The sequence below is a fragment of the Chenopodium album genome, chromosome 14, assembly GCF_948465745.1.
Source record: "Chenopodium album chromosome 14, dcCheAlbu1.1, whole genome shotgun sequence".
NCBI classification, from domain to species: Eukaryota; Viridiplantae; Streptophyta; class Magnoliopsida; order Caryophyllales; family Amaranthaceae; genus Chenopodium; species Chenopodium album.
Window position 1 is genome coordinate 35,107,513 of NC_137847.1, and position 22,088 is coordinate 35,129,600.

Below are 22,088 nucleotides of genomic sequence, written 5' to 3' on the forward strand. Positions count from 1 at the left end.
GGACGTATGAGAATCTGCTAGGTTTGAGGGGTAATAACAATCATACTACCAAAAGCGCATAAAATAGCAATAAAGCACCAATAAAGCAGTAGATAAGCAATGAAACAGCAATAAACAAACAGAATGAACTCTACTACGAAAAGAGCAAGTTTAGAGATACAATACTGAATAAGGAATAGCCTCCTTCTTCAGTAAGGACGAAGCTCCGTAGATGAATGCTGAGTAATTCTATTATATTCAGAGTATATGTGCGTATATGAATGCTAAAAAATGTCTAATTACACTTATTTATACCTAGGGATCTCTAGGGTTTACAAATATCTTCAGAATATATTCAAAATCAAGAAGATCTTCTTGATTTATCTTCTTCCCTGTTCTGTAGGTATATTTTTGGCAAGTATCCTCTTGATTGATACGTATGATGGTGCTTTCCTTGTTTACTCCAATCAAGCCGTTTTGCCTTCTTTTGCTGAACCACTGATCTTGGGTTGATGCCCTAGATGTTATGGGTCGTATTATAATACGGGCCCAACAATTGCCCCTAATTTTTATTTCCAACTATTTGGAAGTGAAAATTACCTAAAGAGAATTCTAGAAAATATTTCGAAATTCAGAAATTGCTCCAACGGTTAGCAACATAGAAAGTGGTGGCGGTTTTAAAGCAACTTCCTCGATAACTGTGAAGGGCGGTTTTATTTCCGTCTTTGGTATTTATTGGGTGTGCAGGCTGTTTTCTAATCACTTCAATTGCTTTGTCCCTAATTTCAATTCCATCAGGTACTTTCTCTCTCCTCTCTGTTTGCTCTGTTTTGCTTTGTATTTTTCTTTTCTCTTGTTTTTGCGATGGATGATCATGTGAGGGTGGTGTTTGCTGGGGTGGATGAGGGTGTGAAAAAGCCGAACTTGGTGGCGCAGAATGTCTTTCCTGTCAAGGATACCTATCCCTCCACTGTTACGAAGGAGGAAGTCCAGAACATCGATGCACTTGCACGTTTTCCTGATGGGGTTGTGGTGAAAATTCCGTCAGCCAGGGAGAGGGCTGACTGGATTGCCCCTGGTTGGGTGTGTTTCTTTGAGTACCCTTTTGTAATTGGGCATACGTTCCCTTTTTCTGCTCTTGTTCGTCAATTTCTTTCTAAAGTTAGGGTTTCGCCTTGTCAATTATTGCCCCAAACTTGGAGGGTATTGAGAATTCTGGATTTGCTGAGTGTGAAATTGGGTATAGAACTTGATGTGAGGGATTTTTGTTACCCTTACACTATCAGGACCAGTGGTAAAGGTCGGGTTGGCCTTCGCCTGAAGGATGGTGTTGGTCCTTTGGTGACTGATTTGGAGAAGGCGTTTGACAAGAAGTGGTATCACAAGTTCTTCTTTGTGAGGATTGATTCGTTGGGTGATTATTGTGATTTTTTGATTGACACTGTTGAGGCCGAAGGTATTTTGTTTTCTTATTCTTTTATGTTCTTCTCTCCTTCTTTGTTGATTTGGGCTTATTTGCCTGTTGGTTGCAGTGAGTAAATTGAAGCAACGCTCTCAGTCTCCATCTTTGATAGACAAGTTATACGAGTTGAGTGCAGACGAAAGGTCTTTCATCAAATTGACGCAGCCTGAAGTAGTTATTCAAATTAAGTCTTTGGACGAGTCTGATTCTGAACAGAAAGTTGCTCCAGCCATGTCTCAAGGTTTGTTTTCTTTCTCCCTTGTGAGTTTCGATGTTTTGTTGCGCTTATGCTTTTGTGAATGCGTGGTTGGTTTTTAGTCTGTGCGTTTTTATTTTTGAATTGGCTGTTTCCTTGTTGAACATGTTTGCGCGTACTTGTTGGTCTTGATTGTTTGTTATTAGCGTCCTTGTTGTATATATTTGATGTGATCCTTGTTGTACAATTTTTGAACTGACTGTATTCCTTGTAGATACATCAAGGTCACTGAGGTCTCATGATCTTCTTAGCTCATCTTCCATCTTGGGCCGTCTTAAGTCTCGTTCGTCCCCCCAGACTTCTGAGGCTGTTCCCATCAAGATGGTTTCTCCAAGGGGTGATGCACCTCCGCCTCCGCCTCGTGCTGGTCTTAAGAGGAAGTTGGAGATACCCATTGATGTTGACGCTGCTGAATTTTCCTTTGACTCTCTTGCTCCTCATGTGGATACCTTGTTGTTTCCTTCCTTCAAGGATCGCCAGTCTTCAATGACTTTTGCTGATCTTTCACAAGAAGCGGCTGTACAGTCCTTCCAGGTATAGTGTACTCCAAAAAAGTTTTGCATAAAATCGACCTTATTGAAATATGCTTCTTACACCTCATCTTTGCTGTGCAGAGCCTCCAGTCCTGCCTTGGTGTTTTGGGCAAGGTGTCAGAATTTTCTCGGGTGTATGAGGCTATGAAGAAGGAGCGTGATGCTCTGTCTGACAAGTACAAGGCTGCTACTGAGGCTTTGAAGTCTGAACGAGCTAAGCATCGGGACTGCATTTCTGAGCGGGACGGGTTGAAGGGTACCCTGAAAGAAGCTGCTAATGAGGCCATTGATGTTGCTACGTACTATTATGGGAAGGCACGTCTTGAGATAATGGAGGAGTTTCAGCAAGGAAAGCATGAGGCTTGGGATTATGATGGTGACAAGGCTTCTTTTGAGAAGGCGTTTCCTGAAGGGACTGCTGCTCCTGGTTCCCTACTGCTGAGCTTTGCTGATGAGGAAGTGAATTCTCCTCACAATGAAGAAGTGAAGGATGCCCCAGAGGTGATGAGGCCTGTAGCTGAGGAAGTAGCCCCTGCTGATAACACGGGAGAAAATTAGTTTAGCTGGTGTTGTGTCACCTTTCTTTTTAATAAAAAATGTACAACTTTGGATGCTGTTTCTGTTTGCTGCCTTAGTGCAGTCTGGATAATTTGTTTTTATTTTACGCTACGCTTCTGTAGCTGGATGCTTTGTTTAATTTCGTTGCAATGCAACTAAGTATTTTTGTCTCTTTTGCTGTGTGATTGTCGTTTCTGCATAGTGTGGTGTGTTTGCAGTTGTATCACGAATGTATTACAGTTTTATTACAGTTGTATTACAGTTGTATAGTAAGGGTGTTACTTACGTGTGTTTGTAAGTTTTGTGAGGGTAGTAGGTCTGTTCTTTTCAGGAATGCTTTGCCTTTGTTCTATAGTGAAGGGATTTTGTTGCATTCTTGTTCAGTAGTGTCAGTCGTGTTCCTTGCAAAACAGAAGAAGGTGAGGGGTGGCCGTGGGTTTCCCCAACGGCCCTCCGATGCCAAAGTCAGTACTCGTAATGATCATAAAGTAAATTGACAAAAGATAAAGATAGATGAGTACCTTTCGTGCTGAATCTGGCTGTTGGAGATTTTTGTGTTTTTCTGTTTTCTGATTTTTTTTTGCATTTTTGCTTGTTTTCCTGTTTTTTTTTTGTGTTTTCTTGAAATACAAAATAGAAATAACAATTGCGTACCTTCTTCAGAAATGATATAATTTTAAATGTGCTGCGTTCCAGCTTCGCTGCACTTCTTTCCCTTCTGCATTCCTGAGTCTGTATGCTCCATTACCTACTACCTTGGTGATTTCATAGGGTCCTTCCCAGTTGGGTGCTAGCTTTCCTGCATTAACTTCCTTGGTGTTTTCGTATACCTTTCTGAGGACCCAGTCTCCTAGCTTGAATGCTTTGACTCTAACGTTCTTGTTGAAGGATCTTGCTACTTCCTGTTGGTATGCTGCCATTCTCATTTGTGCGTCTTCCCTTAGCTCCTCTACTGTGTCTAAATTGTGAATTAGTTCTGCTTGGTTTCTTTCTTCTGTCATCAGTCCGTACCTTGCTGTAGGCACTTCTACCTCTGTTGGTATTACTGCTTCACATCCGTACACCAGTGAGAAAGGGGTATGACCTGTAGCGCCTTTAGGGGTTGTTCTGTCTGCCCATAATATGTTGGGTAGTTCGTCTGCCCATTTCCCTTTGGCTCCCTCCAGCCTTTTCTTCATGTTGCCTATGAGGACTTTGTTACTTGATTCTGCTTGTCCATTCGCTTGTGGGTATCTTGGTGTAGATGTGATAAGGGAGATGTTCCATTCCTTACAGAACTTGGTAGTTTTGTTGCTGATGAATTGAGACCCGTTGTCTGTAATGATCTCCGCTGGTACTCCGAATCTTCTTAGAATGTTCCTCTTTATAAATGAAATGACGTGCTTATCCTTGATCTCCTTGTACGCTTCTGCTTCAATCCATTTGGAAAAGTAGTCTGTCATTGCTAAGAAGTACACTCTCTGCCCTGATGACGGTGGTAATTTTACTATATCCATTCCCCACTTCATAAATGGCCACGGTGTCAATGTTGGGTGTAACTCTTCTGATGGCTTGTGTGTCAAGGGCGCATGTTTTTGGCTTGCTAGGCATTTCTTGGCGAACTCAACTGCGTCCTTTCTCATACTAGGCCAGTAGTATCCCATTCTGAGTGCCCTGTTGGCTAAATTTCTTCCTCGGAGTGATTTCCGCATTCTCCACTGTGTAAGGATTGTAAGACTTGTTGAGCTTCTTTTCTTTCCAGGCATCTTAAGAACGGTCCCGCTGCAGATTTCTTGAAGAGTATATTGCTGATTAGGCAATACTTGGAGGCTTTCTGAGCGAATGCTTGAGCTGTTACTTTCCCTGTTGGTTTCGTGTTGCCCAGGAGGTATTCCTTCAGGGGTGTTATCCAACTGTTGTCTTCTTCTTCTGTAAGGCCTGTTTGAATTTCGTAGACACTCATGGTTGATTCCTTCTCTATGGCTGGTGAGAGTACATGTACTAGAGGGATTGCCCCAAATTTTTCTGGATAAATGTTTGATCCCAAATTTGCCAATGCATCTGCTTCGGTGTTTAGGTTCCGGGGTACTTGTTCTATCTTGAACTCCTTGAATTCTTTGATGAGCTTCTTCGTGACTTCCAAGTAGGCAATCATTCTGGTGTCTTTTGCTGCATACTGCCCGTTGATTTGGTTTACCATGAGTAAAGAGTCAGAGATTACTTCTAGGTGTTGTATCTTCATATCTCTTGCAACGGTTAGTCCTGTAATGAGCGCTTCATATTCGGCTTCATTATTGGTAGCCTTGAAGTTGCACCTTATTGCCTGTGCTATCTTGTCTCCTTGGGGTGATGTCAGTACTACTTCTAAGCCCACTCCTCGTATGTTTGCTGCACCATCTGTATGGAGTGTCCATTTTTGTGCAGCCTTTGGTTCCTGTAAGGCTAGTACTTCCTTTTGTGCTTCTTCTTCAAGTGTAGGGCTGAAGTCTGCTACGAATTCTGCTAAAGCTTGAGATTTGACTGCCGTCCTGGGTTCGTACTGTATGTCGTACCTGCTTAGATGTAGGGCCCATTTTTCCATCCTTCCTGACATTTCTGGTTTTCTCATGATAGCTCTGATGGGGTAGTTGGTCCGTACTTGTATGGGATGACTCTCGAAGTATGGACGTAGCTTTACTGAAGCAGTGAACAAGGCTAAAATGATTTTCTCCAATGAGGTTTATCGTGTTTCCGCACTGAGCAGGGTCTTGCTGACATAGTAGATTGGAAATTGTTCCTTTTCTTCTTCTCTTGTGAGGACTGCGCTGACCGTCCCTTCAGACACTGCAAGGTACAGTTGGAGTGGTTCCCCTTCTCTAGGTTTGGAGAGAATCAACGGGTTGGCTAGGTATTCTTTCAGCTTCTGGAATGCTTCATCATGTTCTTGTTCCCATTTAAACTCCTTGTTCTTTTTCAGTACCTCGTAGAAGGCTCTGTTCTTTTCTGAAGACTTTGAGATGAACCTGTTCAATGCCGCAATTTTCCCTGTTAGGCTCTGTACATCCTTCTTGGATTTTGGTCGTTCTAGATCTAGGATAGCTTTGACCTGTTCTGGACTGGCTTCTATTCCTCTTTGCGTAACCATGTATCCCAAGAATTTTCCTGACTGTACTCCAAACGTGCACTTTGTAGGGTTCAGCTTCATGCCATATTGTTTCAGGATGACGAATGCTTCTCTGAGGTCTCTGACATGATCTTCTGCCTTCTTGGATTTAACTACCATATCATCTATGTAGACTTCTATCGTGTTCCCAATTTGTTTTTCAAACATCTTGTTTACCAACCTTTGGTATGTTGCTCCTGCGTTCTTCAATCCGAAAGGCATTACCTTGTAGCAATATATTCCTTGACTGGTAATGAAGGCTGTCTTTTCTTGGTCGTCCTTGTGCATGAGGATCTGGTTGTAACCACTGTAGGCGTCCATAAAGGATAACAATTCGTGTCCTGCTGTGGCGTCTACCATAGCATCGATGTGAGGTAAAGGGAATGGGTCTTTCGGGCAAGCCTTGTTGATGTCTGTGAAATCTATGCAAATCCGCCATTTCCCATTCTTCTTTCTTACTACCACCATGTTGGCAAGCCACTCTGGGTACCTTACTTCTCTGATTTTTCCAGTCTTGAGTAGGTTTTGAATTTCTTCGTTGATGATCTTGTTCCTTTCTGGCGCGAATTTTCTTTTTTTTTGTTTCACTGGTGTATGCATTGGGTCTACATTTAGCTTGTGAGTGATAACCTCTGGGGGAATGCCTCTCATGTCCTCGTGGGTCCAAGCAAACACATCTTTCTCTTCTTCTAGAAAGTCGTGAATTTGTTGTCTGATTTTCGCTTTAAGTTCTGACCCTATTCTGACTTTCTGATCTGGATGTAAGGGGTTCAGCTGGACTTCAGTAGCTTCCTGCTCTGCTGATATACTCAACTTCTCTTGGCCCAGCTGATCCTCTGATTGCTATGCTGAACTCTTCTCCGCAGATGTTGCTTTCAGTGCTATCTTGTAGCATTCTTTGGCTTCCCTAGGATCTCCTCTGATTTCTTGAATTCCCCATCTAGTAGGAAACTTGATGACCTTATGGTACGTAGAAGGGATGGCTTTCATTTCGTGTATCCAAGGTCTTCCCAAAATCATATTGTATGAGGACAGGGTGTCGATTACTAAGAATTTAACCTGCAGGTTGATCCCCTTTGCATATGTTGCCAATGTAATCTCTCCACTTGTCTTCTTGGTTTCCCCACTGAATCCCACTAGCATTGTTGACTTGTTAACTATACTCTTCTCATCTATGTTCATGTGCTTCAGGGTATCCAGCATGATGATGTTTGCAGAACTTCCATTGTCAACTAGGATTCGCTTAATCATGCAATTTCCAACTGGGAGTGAGATTACTAGGCCGTCATGATGACCTTCTACTGCGTCGCTTTCTTCAAACATGATAGGGATGTCTATCTTTGATTTCTCCCTCTTGTCTGGTTGCTCTTTGTTACTTTCCTTTGCGTGCCGCTTCGCTGCTGAATATGTTAGGCCGCATACTTCTGACCCTCCTGTTATGAAACAGATGGTCTTGACAATTGGAGGTGGGGGTGGAGGACCTCCTTGCTTGGACTCTCTATCCTTCCCTGAAGCTTTATATCTGTCTGACAAGAGTTCTTTGAGGTAGCCCTTCTTTAATAGGTATGCAACTTCCTTTCTGAGCGCGACACATTCATCAGTAGTGTGACCAATATCTGAATGGAAATCACACCATCTGGATGGATCCTTCTTCTCCCCAGGCCTATCATTCCTTCTTGGCCACTGAACAGTATCCCCCATCTTGTTCAAGGTCCTTATTACTCCTGCAGGATTGACATTGAAGCAATACTCGTGTAACTTTGGTGGGAGCTCAGGATCTTCTCTCCAATCAGAAAACTCTCCTTCGACAGCGTTGACTGATCCTTCATCAAAGCGGGAACGCTGATACGGCTTGAATCGATTATCTCTCCTGGGGAAGTTGTTGTTCCTTCTTGACGGGCGATCTTCATCCTTTCTGAGCTCTGGAGTTTTTCTTGCATATGTATCTTCTTCGAATCTGACTTGAGCCATTGCCTTAGCTTGTACATCTTCAAAGGTTGCGCATGGATATTTGGTCAATTCCTTGTAGAGCTCACTGTGATCTAGCAATCCTCTTCTGAACGCTTCAATGGTTGTGGGAGCATCACACTTGTGTATTCCAATCTTTTCTCTGTTGAACCTATTAAGGTAATCTCTCAAGGATTCACCGTGTCTTTGCACAATACGGTACAAATCCGATGACTGCTTTTCTATTTTCCTGCTGCTAGCAAACTGGATCTTGAATAGGTTTACCATTCCTACAAAAGATCGAATTGTCCCATTATCTAAATTAATGAACCAAGTTAAGGCTGGACCTGATAATGTGGCTCCAAAGCCTTTGCACATGATGGCCTCTCTGATGTCTCCAGGGATTGAGCTGGTCATCATCTTCTGTTTGTAAAGGGATACATGCTCATCAGGGTCTGTTGTTCCATCGTACATGGCCATGTTGGGTGCGCTGAACCTCTTTGGCACTTCTACCATGGCGATCTCTTCTGAGAAAGGAGACTCTATATAGCCATCTGATGCTTCTTCCTCCATGGGCTTTGGCATTCCAGGGATCTTGGCGATTTTTGCTTCTATTGCCTTGAGATACTCTTTGACTATCTTCTCTATCTTTCCCTCCTCAGATCTTTCTTGTTCATTCTACTTAGGGGTTCCTGCATTCAAAGAGTCCAGATCTAGGGTTGTTTCCCTAGTGTTAGATCCTTTTTCCCCGTTAGGGGTATGAAAGACACCTGACATATCGAGCTGCATGGCTATACTTTCAGTGTTTTTCCTGGTATTAACGGTTTTGGAAGCGACTGGCTGTATTTGGCTACGGAGGGCTTCATTTTGCTTGGTGAGACTGGTAAGCTTGGCTTCGGTTTGGACTTTTTGGGCCAACAATGTTTCGATTTGGCTTTTTTGTTGGTCTAAGGTTTGACGGAATGCGTTCATTACCTCATTGATTTCGGCCATGGTAAAGGGTACTTGGTGCCCAGACATGGTGTTTGTATTGGTTTTTGGCGAATTGGTAGGTTAATCGATTATCAGCCCCACAGTGGGCGCCAAATTGTTTAGGCAAATCTCAACAAGGACGTATGAGAATCTGCTAGGTTTGAGGGGTAATAACAATCATACTACCAAAAGCGCATAAAATAGCAATAAAGCACCAATAAAGCAGTAGATAAGCAATGAAACAGCAATAAACAAACAGAATGAACTCTACTACGAAAAGAGCAAGTTTAGAGATACAATACTGAATAAGGAATAGCCTCCTTCTTCAGTAAGGACGAAGCTCCGTAGATGAATGCTGAGTAATTCTATTATATTCAGAGTATATGTGCGTATATGAATGCTAAAAAATGTCTAATTACACTTATTTATACCTAGGGATCTCTAGGGTTTACAAATATCTTCAGAATATATTCAAAATCAAGAAGATCTTCTTGATTTATCTTCTTCCCTGTTCTGTAGGTATATTTTTGGCAAGTATCCTCTTGATTGATACGTATGATGGTGCTTTCCTTGTTTACTCCAATCAAGCCGTTTTGCCTTCTTTTGCTGAACCACTGATCTTGGGTTGATGCCCTAGATGTTATGGGTCGTATTATAATACGGGCCCAACAGAGGCTCCATCCGGGTACGTCCATTGGAGCACTAGAGTTTTTTCCAAATGGTGAAAGGTAACTTAAAAGTTCGATGACAATATATAATTATGCTGTTTTAGTTGCTAACGTTTGAACTTTTTGATTAGTATGATTTACTTTGTCCTCTTTCTTATAAGTCATTAAGTTATCCTTGTAGAGTCATAGATGCATTGTAAACCTGTACTCATTATAGAAGGTAATCTTGGCATCAAATTAAACATAATTTATTTTAGAATGTTTCTTGGGACAAAATTAGTCATGGATACTTCACAAAACTAACTTTGTGACAATTTTTCAAACCCATCTAATTTGTTTGAAATGATATTGATTCATATTTCGCTTATTCAAAATGACATCCCTTTTCTATTACCCATGCCATCTTATACTGTTAGTATGTCACCCCAATACTGAAGATTGAAGGATTTTTATAGATTACAAGGTGACCCGTCTAGTTTTCTCCTAGCTTCTGTGACTCTTTGAATTTCTTGTGGATTCTATATTGTCTTATTATGGAAAGCATTTTAAACACACCTCTTGCATTTTCCATTCAAAGCCTTTAATAGGCGTTATCCATAACCATCCTTGTAGGGTTTTAGAGGGTAGATTTATGTTGGATGTTTTTGTTGGGTTTCGGAAAGACGATATTTGTTGGGTTTTACAGGGTAGATTTGTGTTGGATGTTTTTGTTGGGTAGATTTGTTGGGTCCGACTTTCCGTGGAAACAAAACCCAACCCCAAGACCCGTTCACCATTAATATAAGTAATAAGCATAATTAACGAGACAAGGAGAAAGACAATATTACCCTTGGGGTGTGCTTCGCTCCCTATAATGAGATCTTACTTTGAAAGCCTCGAGTCCCGCAATCGCATGAACCTCTCTCGGAAATCCACCCGCAAAAACGACCCATCCAGCCCTTACTTGGAGTTTGGCCGAGCTAGAACAAAAATAAGACTACTCAACTTCTTATGAACTTAATGGTTTTCTCACTTTGGGAGATGCCTTATTGAGTTCAACTCAAGTGGGTTTCTCAAATCCCAATATTTTGGAATTTATAGAGAAATCCCATGAACATTCCTCACTCCCATCAATGTGGGAGAGTTAGTAAAAATCCTTTTACCATTTTATTTTTAAATAAAAAATCAAACGAAAAAGCAATGCAATAATTAATCAACAAGTTTCAAGCAAAAAGGGAGAGAGTAGGTGAGGACCACAAGGGGGGGGGGACCAAAGCCTTGCTCCCCAAGCTTTCCCAAATCGCCTTACGCTTCTCTCTTAGGTCCAACCAGCTGGCGCGCCTGGCCTTGGGCGCCAAGGCTGCCTTGTTGGGCATGGTGGCCTTGGCTGGCCTGCTAGTTGGGCGCCAGCATGCGCGGGCTGCTGCCTCGGCCAGGCATGCCTTGCATGCATGCGGGCTGCTGGCCGAGGCGTTGCGCCCCATAGCTAGCAGTGCTACCTCGCTAGTGCTGCTAGCTTGATAGCCATGCTCTGCTAGCATGTGCGTGCTAGCTTTCTGCGGCACGCACCAGCCAACGTTGCTAGCAGCCTCGGAATGGTGCAGCGCGCATGCTAGCTGCCATGCTAGCACCTTGTGCCCCTAGCACTCGGTTTGCTCGGGGCATTCTGATGTCAGGGGTATTTTTGTAATTGTTGATTAATTAATTTTACCGTCTCATCATTTCATTAATTCGACTCGACTTGTGACGCTCGATCTCGACGCTCCTAGCTCGATATCTAACGTCTATGTTCATAATACTCGAGTGACTCATTAATTCCTCTCGGATTAATTCGTCGTGACGGATCGTTAGTTTGCTTGGGTGTGATCCGAAGGGTTCAATCAAGATTAAGCTATAAGATTAATTATACATGAATATTACTAATCAAAAGCAGCCTCTAACTAGGCATTCCGATAACTTGACCTCACTGAATAATTAGCTTTCTAACAATTCCGAACCATATATCGGAATAATACACTTGTTCGAAGGACACTATTCCTATTAGCGATTCGTAAGCGGCTAAGGAGCCTGTTTGGATTCGTAAGTTCGTTGGTGAACTTGATGTTGTACCCTCTATCAAGGGTCCAATAGCCCTCTATTGTGACTACAATGGAGCTATTGCTCAGGACAAAGAGCCAAGGGAACATCAAAAGGTCAAACATGTCAAGTGGCGTTTTCACATGATTCGAGAATGGAAATCAGAAGGTGAAATCAGAATTTATAAAGTTGGAACGGATGACAATGTAGCCGATCCACTTACTAAATTTTTGCCTCAAGAGAAGCACAACAAGCACGTTGAGACAATGGGAATCAGGCACGTTTGAGACTGGCTTTGATTTCCCTGTTTAGTATTTAGTTAATTTTAAACATTTTAATGTAAGACACTAAGAAAAACCATTCAAGTTTTGGAGTAATTTAAATTTTATGCAATTTTATCACTCCTTTTGCTATTAAATTGTGGTTCGATTCTAAGAATATTCAAAATAGGGTATCAAGACCAGTCTTGATAAGGAAACACCTATTAAGTGAACATTGAATATTATAATCGAAAATTATCCCTAATCGAGGTCATTTAAACGATGGACGATTAATGACCACTTAAGATTTGTGTGTAGTTTGATTTATAACACCATTTCTTGTGGTATAAGGACATGATTGTCATAAATCATTTGCACAGGTATTGGTTTGGAACCATACTTGATCGACCTATGAGAATACTTTAAGAGAATTAAAAATCATCATAAGTATACTTTTCATTATGGCTATCGGAACCTATTTCCTTGACCATGAGTAATGTAAGTTCTCTTGTTTGAGTACTAGTATGCTTTGATGTTGTCAAACTTCTGCCGTAAAAGGGGATTATAACGCCAACACTCGGGCGACTAGGTCTTCCCACTAAGAGAAGCTACATTACAAGACTAGGAATGTCCCTCTACTAAAATAGGGAAGATGTCTTTGTTGTTTACAAGGCCTCTCGAAGAGCGAGACTGTAAAAATGCATGGCCGTGCTCGGATGGATTTTATAAATCATTTGTTTATTGACAGTCGGACTCGGGATCGAGAAACATTTCTGGACATAATAAGGATGACGAATAAATCTGACCTTATAGTTCATGAAGAGACATTAAGCGGCATAGGAAAAAGGCTATACACTAAATGCTCACTTGTCTGGAAGGACAAGTGGGAGATTGATAGCAATGGTGTCCTTCGCACAAGTGTATTATTCCGATAGAGGGTTCAGAATTATTAGAAAGCTAATTATTCAGTGAGATCAAGTGATCGGAATGCCTAGGTGGAGGCCGCTTCCGATCAGTCATATTAATGAGTAATTAATATTACAGTTTAATCTTTACTGAACCCTTCGGGTCACACCCAACCAACTAACGGACCAACACAACAAATTAATTCTGAAGGAATTAATTAGTCACTCGAGTAATTAATATTTAGACGTCGGAAATTCGAGTTTGGAGCGTTAAATCCGAGCGTCGGAAGTCGTGTCGAAATACTAAAGGACGAAACGGTAAAATTACTAATAAATCAACAATTTACCGAAATACCCCTAGGATCGGAATGCCCAGAGCAAACCGATGCCTAGGGGCATCTGGTAAAAGCCGGGGTGACTAGCAAATGCACTAAGTCGAGCCTAGGCTGGCTGGTGCATGCTAGCGCACCACGGCTAGCATGGTGCTAGCCACGACAGCCAGCCAAGGGCAGCAGCCGTAACCAAGGCCAACATCTTGTTGGGCCGAGGCTGCTTTTCCCTATAAATACCCAAGTTGGGGTATTAGGAAAATCACTTGAGTAAGATGTTAGAAAAGGCATCTCCATTGAGAAAACCTTTAAACACATATAATTACTCGAGTTTAGGTTGGGCTTAGCTAACCTCTAAGTATTGGACCTTTGTCAGGGTCGTGTTGTGGGTGGACTTGCGTTAGAGGTCTTTGTGCGAGCAAGACTAAAAGCTTTCTGAACTAAGAGCTCTTGTAATGAGCGCAACACGCGTCAAAGGTATTAATCTTTCCTTAATTCTTGTTGTTTAAGTTAATTATGTTTTGTGATTATATTAATTGTGAGTGTGATCTTGACTCAGGTTTTCTTTCGCGGTGAGTTAGACTCATCAAAACCCAACAACTCAAACAAGAGAACTCACAATACTCATGGTCGAGGAAAGAGGTTCCGATAGCCATAGTGAGAAGTGTACTTATGACGATTTTTAAATCTCTTAAAGGACTCTCGTAGGTCGATCCAATCTGGTTCTAAACCAATACCTGTGCAAATGATTTATGACAATCATGTCCTTGTAGCATAAGAAATGGTGCTATAAATCAAACTACACACTAATCTCAAGTGGTCATTAATCGTCCATTATTTCAATGACCTCGATTAGGGAAAATTTTCAATTATAATATTCAATGTTCACTTAATAGGTGTTTCTTTATCCAAGATATTGTCTTAATACCTTATTTTAATAGTTTAAAAATCGAATGGACTCAATATTTAATCCTAAACCCCAATTAAATATAAACGGAGTGATAAAATTTCATAAAATTGAATTACTCCAAAATCTGAATGGTTCAACATAATGTTTTACATTAAATATTCCAAAATTAATTAAAACACATAACAAGGAAATCAAAGCTAATCACCAATGTGCCTGATTCTTGTTGCCTCAACGTGATTGTTGTGTTTCACTTGAGCCAAAGATTTAGTAAGTGGATTGGCTACATTGTCGTCCGTTCCAACTTTACGAATTCTGATTTCACCCACTTACTTCCATTCCCTTATCATGTGAAATCGCCTCTTGACATATTTGACCTTCTGATGTTCCCTTGGCTCTCTAGCTTGAGAAATAGCTCCATTGTTGTCACAATAGAGGGCTATTTGACCCTTAATGGAGGGCACAACATCAAGTTCACCAACGAACTTACGAATCCAAACTGCCTCCTTAGCTGCTTCAACAGCTGCTAAGTAATCCGGCTTTTATTGTAGAATCTACAGTTGTGCTTTGCTTAACACTCTTCCAACTAAACACTCCTCCATTTAGACAAAATACGTATCCTGACTGCGATTTGAAATCGTCTTCGCCTGTTTGGAATCTTATGTTGGTGTAACCTTCAACAACTAATTCATCTGAGCCACCATATACCAGGAATTTATCCTTGTTCCTTTTCAGGTACTTTAGGATATTCTTGGCCGCAGTCCAATGTGCTTATCCTAGGTCTTATTGGTATCGGCTCGTAGCACTCAAGGCATACGATACATCTAGCCCAGTACATATTATGGCGTACATGATCGATCCAATAAGCGAAGCATATGGAATCAGATTAATCCTTTCTCGCTCATCTGGTGTCTTTGGACATTGCTTCTTGCTTAGGGTTATGCCATGAGACATGGGTAGGTAACCTCTCTTCACCTCTTGCATATTGAATCGTGCCAGTACCTTATCGATGTAAGTACTTTGGGTGAATCCAATCATCCTTTTAGATCTATCCCTTTAGATCTTGATGTTCAATATATACTGTGCCTCTCCCAAGTCTTTCATAGAAAAATATTTTCCAAGCAAGGCCTTTACAGACTCCAGCATTGGAATGCTATTTCCAATGAGCAATATGTCATCGACATATAATACTAGGAAGGCAATGTCACTCCCACTGACCTTCTTGTAAACACAAGACTTATTTAGATTCTTGATAAAACCAAACTTACTAATGGCTTAATCGAATCGCATATTTCAACTTTTACTTACTTGTTTCAACCTAGAATTGTTTTGGCCGACAAAACCTTTAGGTTGTGTCCTATACATAGTTTCTTCCAAAATTCCATTGAGGAAGGCAGTTTTTACGTCCATCTGCCATATTTCATAATTGTAATATGCAGCAATCGCCGGACGGACATCAGCATTGCAACAGGAGAAAAGGTTTCAGCATAATCAATGCCTGAGTTTTCCTGTAACCTTTTTCTACCCTTCTAGCTTTGTTAATGAACAAATTTCCATCTTTGTCGGTTTTCAATTTGAAAATCCATTTACATCCGCTAGGTGTGTAACCTTCGGGTAAATCAACCAAGTCCCACACTTGATTTTCAAACATGGAATCCATCTCAGATCTCATGGCTTCTTGGCATTTAGTAGAGTCGGGGCTCGCCATAACTTGCTTGTAGGTTACTGGTAATGGACTGATTCTCGGTTAATACGACACCAAGATATCTATCAGGTTGAGACTTTAGCCTTTACGACCTACGTAAGGTAATGGACATTTGCATTGTCGGTTTGACTTTCCACAGTTTGATCAGCGTCAACAGATGCTGTTTGAGCACTTTGACTATCAATTTGATTTTGTTGCTCGTCCTCTCGAACTTTATCGAGTTTGATTTTCCTCCCACTTGTCATATTGGAAAGGTGTTCCTTTTCCAAAAAGACACCATTGCGAGCAACAAACACTTTGTTCTCGGATTTATTGTAGAAGTAATACCCCTTGGTTTCTTTTGGGTAGCCCACAAAGAAACACTTGTCAGATTTAGGGTGAAGTTTGTCAGAAATTAACCTTTTGACATACGCTTTGCAACCTCAAATCTTGATAAAAGACAACCTAAGAGGTTTCTTCATCCATAATTCATATGGAGTCTTTTCTACAGATTTTGACGTAGCGCAGTTCAGTTTTAGTGTCGCGGTTAGAAGTGCGTGTCCTTAGAAAGAGATACAAAGATCACTGAGACCTATTGTTGATCGTACCATGTCTAGCAAGGTTCAATTTCTCCTTTCGGATACTCCGTTCCATTGTGGAGTTTCTGGAGGTGTCAATTCAGAAAGTATACCATGTTCTTTCAGATGGTCATCGAACTCATGGCTCAAGTATTCACCACCTCGATCTGATAGAAGGGCTTTGATTTCTTTCTAAGCTAATTTTCAACTTCACTCTGTAATTATTTGAATTTAAATTTGTTCGACATAAGGTAGACATATCCATATGTACTATAGTCGTCCGTGAAGGTGATATAATATCAATGACCTTTTCTTGCAGTTGTGCTAATTGGACCACATACATTAGTGTGTATTAGGCCCAATAAGTCACCTGGCCTTTCTCCCAACTTGGAGAATGGTTGCTTTATCATCTTGCCTAGTAGAAATCCTTCGTAATTTTCAAACGATTATAAATCGAATAAGTCAAGAATACCTTCTTGTAGAAGTTTCCTGATGCGTTTGATGTTAATGTGGCTAAGACGAAAATGCCACAAGTATGTCTAATTTGACTCAATGGTCTTCTATTTCTTTGCGGTATTTTCAACATTATAAACGTGTTTGTCTAGAGAGAGAGCACATACAAACCATTTTCTAAATGTCCTATACCATATAAAACATTGTCGAGATAAAATGAACATGTATTGTCTGCAACTCGAAACTCAAATCCTTTGGTGTCCAACGCCGAAATAGATATAATGTTTCTTGTAACTCTAGGAACATGATAGCAATTTTCAAGTTCTAAGACAAGCCCTGAGGGGAAAGAAAAACTGAGTTCCTACTGATATAGCTGACATCTTAGCTCCATTGTCGACCTGGAGTTCAACCTCTCCCTTCTTTAGCTTCTTGTCAATCCTTAGTCCCTGAGTATGAGAACAAAGGTGTGAGCCACATCCGGTATCTAATACCCATGATGTTTTGCTTTCAAAGTTTAAGTTTATAACGAAAATACCTGATGTAGAAGCAACGATGACATTCTTCTTATCTTCCTTGAATTTGATGCAATCACTCTTCCAATATCCCTTCTTCTTGCAGTAGAAACATTCGAAATCAGATTTAGAAGAGGCTACCTTCTTCTCCTTGTTGTCTTTGTAGCTTTTAGCTTAGGCGGAAAGGTCTTCTTACCCTTCCCCTTAAAGCCTTTCTTCTTCTTGCCTAAGCGCTTGAATGACTTGCGCTTCTTTACCATAAGCATGTCATGCTTTCCCTTATCCTTGAGCATTTGCTCGGCTTACTTCAACATACCATGAAGCTTGGTGAGGGTTTTCTCGATGCTGTGCATGGTATAGTTCATCTTGAGTTGATCATAGCCTTTGTGCAGTGAATGGGGAATGATGTCAATCCCCAACTCTGTTGAATAACCCGCATCAAGACTTAACATGTTCTCAAATAAACCAATCATTTTGAGTACATGTGGGATGACTGGCTCTCCTTTCTTGAGCTTGCTCTCAAGGATCTTCTTGTAGGTTTCGAACCTTTCAGTTCAGGCCTGCTCTTGGAACATAGTCTAAAGTTCAGAAATGATCTCAAAAAGAGTTTGGTCCCAAATCCCCTATTTCAATTATTTAAATTAATTGTTTAATTTACTAGTTTCCTTGAAGTTACTAACGTGTGTATTGTTTTGATAGAAAGAGATACGAAGCAACAAAGTAAGTAATTAGATTACTTCTTAATTATTCTTTTGATATAGAAAGCATGCTTAGATTATTTTAATTCCTAGTATCATGTTAGGATGTCTTTATGATTCCTAGTATAATGTTTAGGGTAATAACTAATATTTCTAATATCATGTATGTTTCTAGTGTCATGATTAGGTTGCTTCCTATTTCTTCTATCATGTTAGTATCATGTTAGGGATAAAGCTTTGATCTTTATTGCTTAGTGACATGCTAGGATTTGTTATTAATCTTGTTAGTATCATGCCTAGGATCTTGCTAATATTATGCTTTATTGAGATTATTATTATGTTGCTTGATATATATATTGTTGTTGTTGCTTGATCACGCCCTCTTTTGTAGGATTAAAGGGAATTTGTACTTATAATCATGCTTAATAAGATAATTAATAATCTTGTTTAGGCTAATATTATTTTAATTCAAGTGATCGCCAATAATAGATTTGTTTGTGCATTAATATTCAACCAACATCGATAGAACAGGTTTAGGGTTAATATATTGATTGTATGTTAGTCAAAAAGCGCACACGAATATGAGAAGAATAAAGTAGAGGCCTATTCTTAGGGCAGGTTCAATCTCTTTTAGATTGGATTTGTACCTTCATCCCCGAATATCCAGTCATGTTTCCATACCACTATGGAGTTAGCGATCTCATGGATCGTGAAGGGGTGTAACCTTAACCATGTGAACGGTTTACAAGTTCCTAAAACTTGTTGGCGACTCTTTTGCTCTATCTTTCTTCCCTTTAGGCGCCACCATACTTAAGTGTATGACCATGGTGGGGCTCAAGTGTGGAATGCTTGAAATATTCCCTACAGTTTTTTGGCGACTCCACTGGGGAGGATTTCTATTTTAATTACTTAAATTTATTTTGGAAATAATTTAGAATGAGTGGATGAGTCTCGAAATGTTCTAAGTATTCATGTGCGTAATTTTGATTAACATTATTGGCATATTCATAAAAAAAGGTCCGCATTGGATAGACCATCTGCAATGCGTCAAAAACATAGGATTTTTACACGTAGGAAATATGGGAAATATCTTTCACAACTAGGATCGAAATAATGCTGCGAAAAACTGGAAAATTCAAAGAACAGAAAGCTGCTGAGGCATGTAGGAACTGACGCTGAGAAAATAGAGCATGTCGCTGAGTGATGGCTTTGTCGCTGTGCGACAGCAATGTCGCGTGGCGACATAGTCATCGTCTGGCGACAGACTCTGTTGTCTCGCGCTATGTTCTTCTAATACCAAGCCAGAAATCTACCTTCTTGTTTGGACCAGTTCTAGTACTGTTTGCTCGATTCTACTTCCTGATTAAGTTTTTCTCACTTTTCTGAACCCATATGTGTTCTACATATGGCCGTAACCCTCTGGGAATTCACACTTCATCTACCCAATGGAACGCTCATGGCAACGAAGGGTACATCCGAGTTTGTGAATTCACCAAATTGTGGAAGCAAGTTTAACTTGCGGGGTCCCATCCACACACGCCAACCCTTTCAAAGGTAAGGCTTCCGCGCGGTGAATCCGGACTCATAACCATGGACCCTCTTTGACTAACCCTTATCCTTAAACTTTAGAGAACTAGAGCCATGGTTAGGTTGCAAACTCATTGCATCATATTGTGCTTACTTGACTACTTGTGCATCTCTCGTTTGTTCATATTTACTCTAATCGTTTGTTTGACTTGTGTTTGAGTTTAAATAAATTAATTAATGACTAAAGTACTTTGCTTAATTAATTTGAACCAATAAATATGTCTAAAATCGAGTCATAGTTCCTTTGAGTCAACCCGGATTTTTATTCCCGTAAATTGCACAACCGTCAACTTGTTTTTGGTCATGGCCGGCGTTTTAGGAAGATTTACCAGTCGTACAACCTATGGATCTGTAGCCCCAAGTTTTTCTTTCATTTGGCATTGGTTTCGTCTAATTCGGAGTCACAGATCAAAAGTTATGACTAAAATACTACACCATGTCCAGTTTAGTGCACATACGTGAAGTCTTAACTTGGTCTTTGTTTAAGTCTAGTCACATAGTCTAGTCCCATGGTTATGACACAAGTCTTGAAAATATCACTTACACTCACAAGTATTCACACACTTTGTACATACTCTTTTCACACCATGACCATGTCTTAGGTTCATGCTTGAGTCGTCCTTTCCGTCATTTGAGTTGGGGGTCCAATCTATTCCTAATTTTTCCATATCTCTCCATCTTTCCACTATCTACATGCTTCCTTCATGCATCATTCACCTTACTACACTCTTTTCCCATCCATGCATGTTGAATCGAGTTTGAGTCATGTGATCGACAAAAAAAAAAAAAAAAAGGTAATGATGAAACAAATGCACAAAGAAAGCTTCTCACCAAGATTTCATGCTTTCTTCTTCTTTTTTCTAACCCTTCCCCAATAAGTCTAACATAGGCTCCCTTCATCCTCCTTAGATTTATTTCTTAGATTTTGATTTTTACCCTTCACTTTTTAATAAAATGAGCATTTATTTCTTTGCATATGATCATTGCATTGCATTCTTAAAAAAAATAAAAAAATGCCGGACTAAGCACAAGGTATACTAGTGATTTGAGGCACCCTTGTAGCCATATCATATCATCTTCACCTTTCAAATATACAATCCTTTCTTGAGAAACCACTTTGAGTCTGGACTGACGATAGACCTTTCCTTTTTCAACCCATATCTACCTAACCATGGGATGGGATGGTGTGCAACTTATGCAAGTTCTAAATACAAAAGCTTGAGTGATTTTACCTAGATCACAAAATTTCAAAAAGGGCAAAAAATAATAAACTGTGCCAGAGGGTAAGTGTTCCAATGTCATTGATATGAACTTGTCTTTGATATGAACACGCCTTAGATTGCAACTCTTATCGAGTGCTCAGTATTGTGCCTAAGAAACATGAATTCCAAGTGAGTGATAGACCGCATGATCGAGATTACCTACACTTATAAAAAAAATGATGAACCAATAAAAAGAAAGAAAAAATATAAAAAAAGAGGGTTTAATAGTGAGAAGCCTCAAGCATACAAATATAAAGATTTCAAAAGCAAGGTTGCACACCTTGGGGGCTTATCTAGGGTCTTGAGCCTTTATCCCCTTCTTCTTCAACCTTTAGCCTAACCATGTTACAACCCTTCAAAGACCTCTTTAAGGTATACACACACTTGTGCGAGGTTCGGCTAGAGCTACGTTCGGCCTAATTCCTAACGGATACGTAGGCAACCTCACATTGGTGTGCGGCCGTAATAAACATGCATTCACATTCACATTCATACATGATCATATCAAGGGATCTCTAATGTTCATCCCTATCCACTTAGACCTAGACTTGGGGGCTTGATCCTTACATCATTAGCCTTCCTAGCCTAAGAGTCACCATTATTTGACTCCTTTCAATATATTTCCACACTTAGCCCTTGCGGCCTAACCGTAGTGTCACTTTCACACACAACACAAATACATGACCAAATAAACCTTCCTTTAGGAACCCTTTGTCATGAAATCTTAACATAAGGTTGAAGCATGCCTTGTCATATCAAGATCAATCACTCATCACTCATAAGCATCATTGCATCACAAAGTATGAAGTACTTAGCCTCCGCGCCTAAGTTACCCATATACTTTCATCATCGAGTCAACAATTGAGATAACTTAGGATGAATTAATCCTTACACTATGAGATACAACATCAACGCATACATTGACTAAGCTCATTCAACATGCACCATCAAACACTCAAAACACTCAATTTGATTCTTTTACGCGTCTTTCTTTTTCGGGAGAAAGTCAATACCCTCCACAAAAATGACGGAAAATTTTAATTTTCGCTTTTTTGCATTTTTGAGTCGCACAATCACATTACAATGCACACACGAGTCATGCACATTGAGTCATGTCGCATCAAAACACATTGAGTCAACCTCAAGTCAGTCAATCACATTGAGTCAAAGCAATCACAATGAGTCAAGTACACCAAAACTTAGGTTAACCCTAAAAACATGAGCAAGTCCTATAGTCCAAAATATAGATGCAGGTACACTAAGTCCCCGATGGACGAGTAACCTTTACAAAAAATTTGAAGCAAAAGGACACAAACAACTTAGCAAATCAATTGGAGTCAGCCTGATTGCAATCATATTTGA

The 22,088-nt window shown here is 40.3% G+C and overlaps 2 protein-coding genes across 2 annotated transcripts; both read right to left on the bottom strand.

The window, feature by feature from the left end:
• Positions 1 to 4,448: 4,448 nt before the first annotated feature.
• On the bottom strand, positions 4,449 to 5,360 carry LOC145577989 (uncharacterized). The gene has a single exon (XM_081635401.1). It carries the CDS (start codon positions 5,358 to 5,360, stop codon positions 4,449 to 4,451), a length of 912 nt encoding a protein of 303 aa, XP_081491527.1.
• Positions 5,361 to 6,752: 1,392 nt separating this feature from the next.
• Positions 6,753 to 8,144, bottom strand: LOC145577991 (uncharacterized). The gene has a single exon (XM_081635402.1). The coding sequence runs from the start codon at positions 8,142 to 8,144 to the stop codon at positions 6,753 to 6,755; it is 1,392 nt and encodes a 463-aa protein (XP_081491528.1).
• Positions 8,145 to 22,088: the final 13,944 nt, after the last annotated feature.

What these genes read in the sequence shown, in the direction of transcription:
- LOC145577989 (XM_081635401.1), bottom strand. Translation starts at nt 5,360, where the DNA reads ATGTCAGGAAGGATGGAAAAATGGGCCCTACATCTAAGCAGGTACGAC.
- LOC145577991 (XM_081635402.1), bottom strand. Translation starts at nt 8,144, where the DNA reads ATGGTAAACCTATTCAAGATCCAGTTTGCTAGCAGCAGGAAAATAGAA.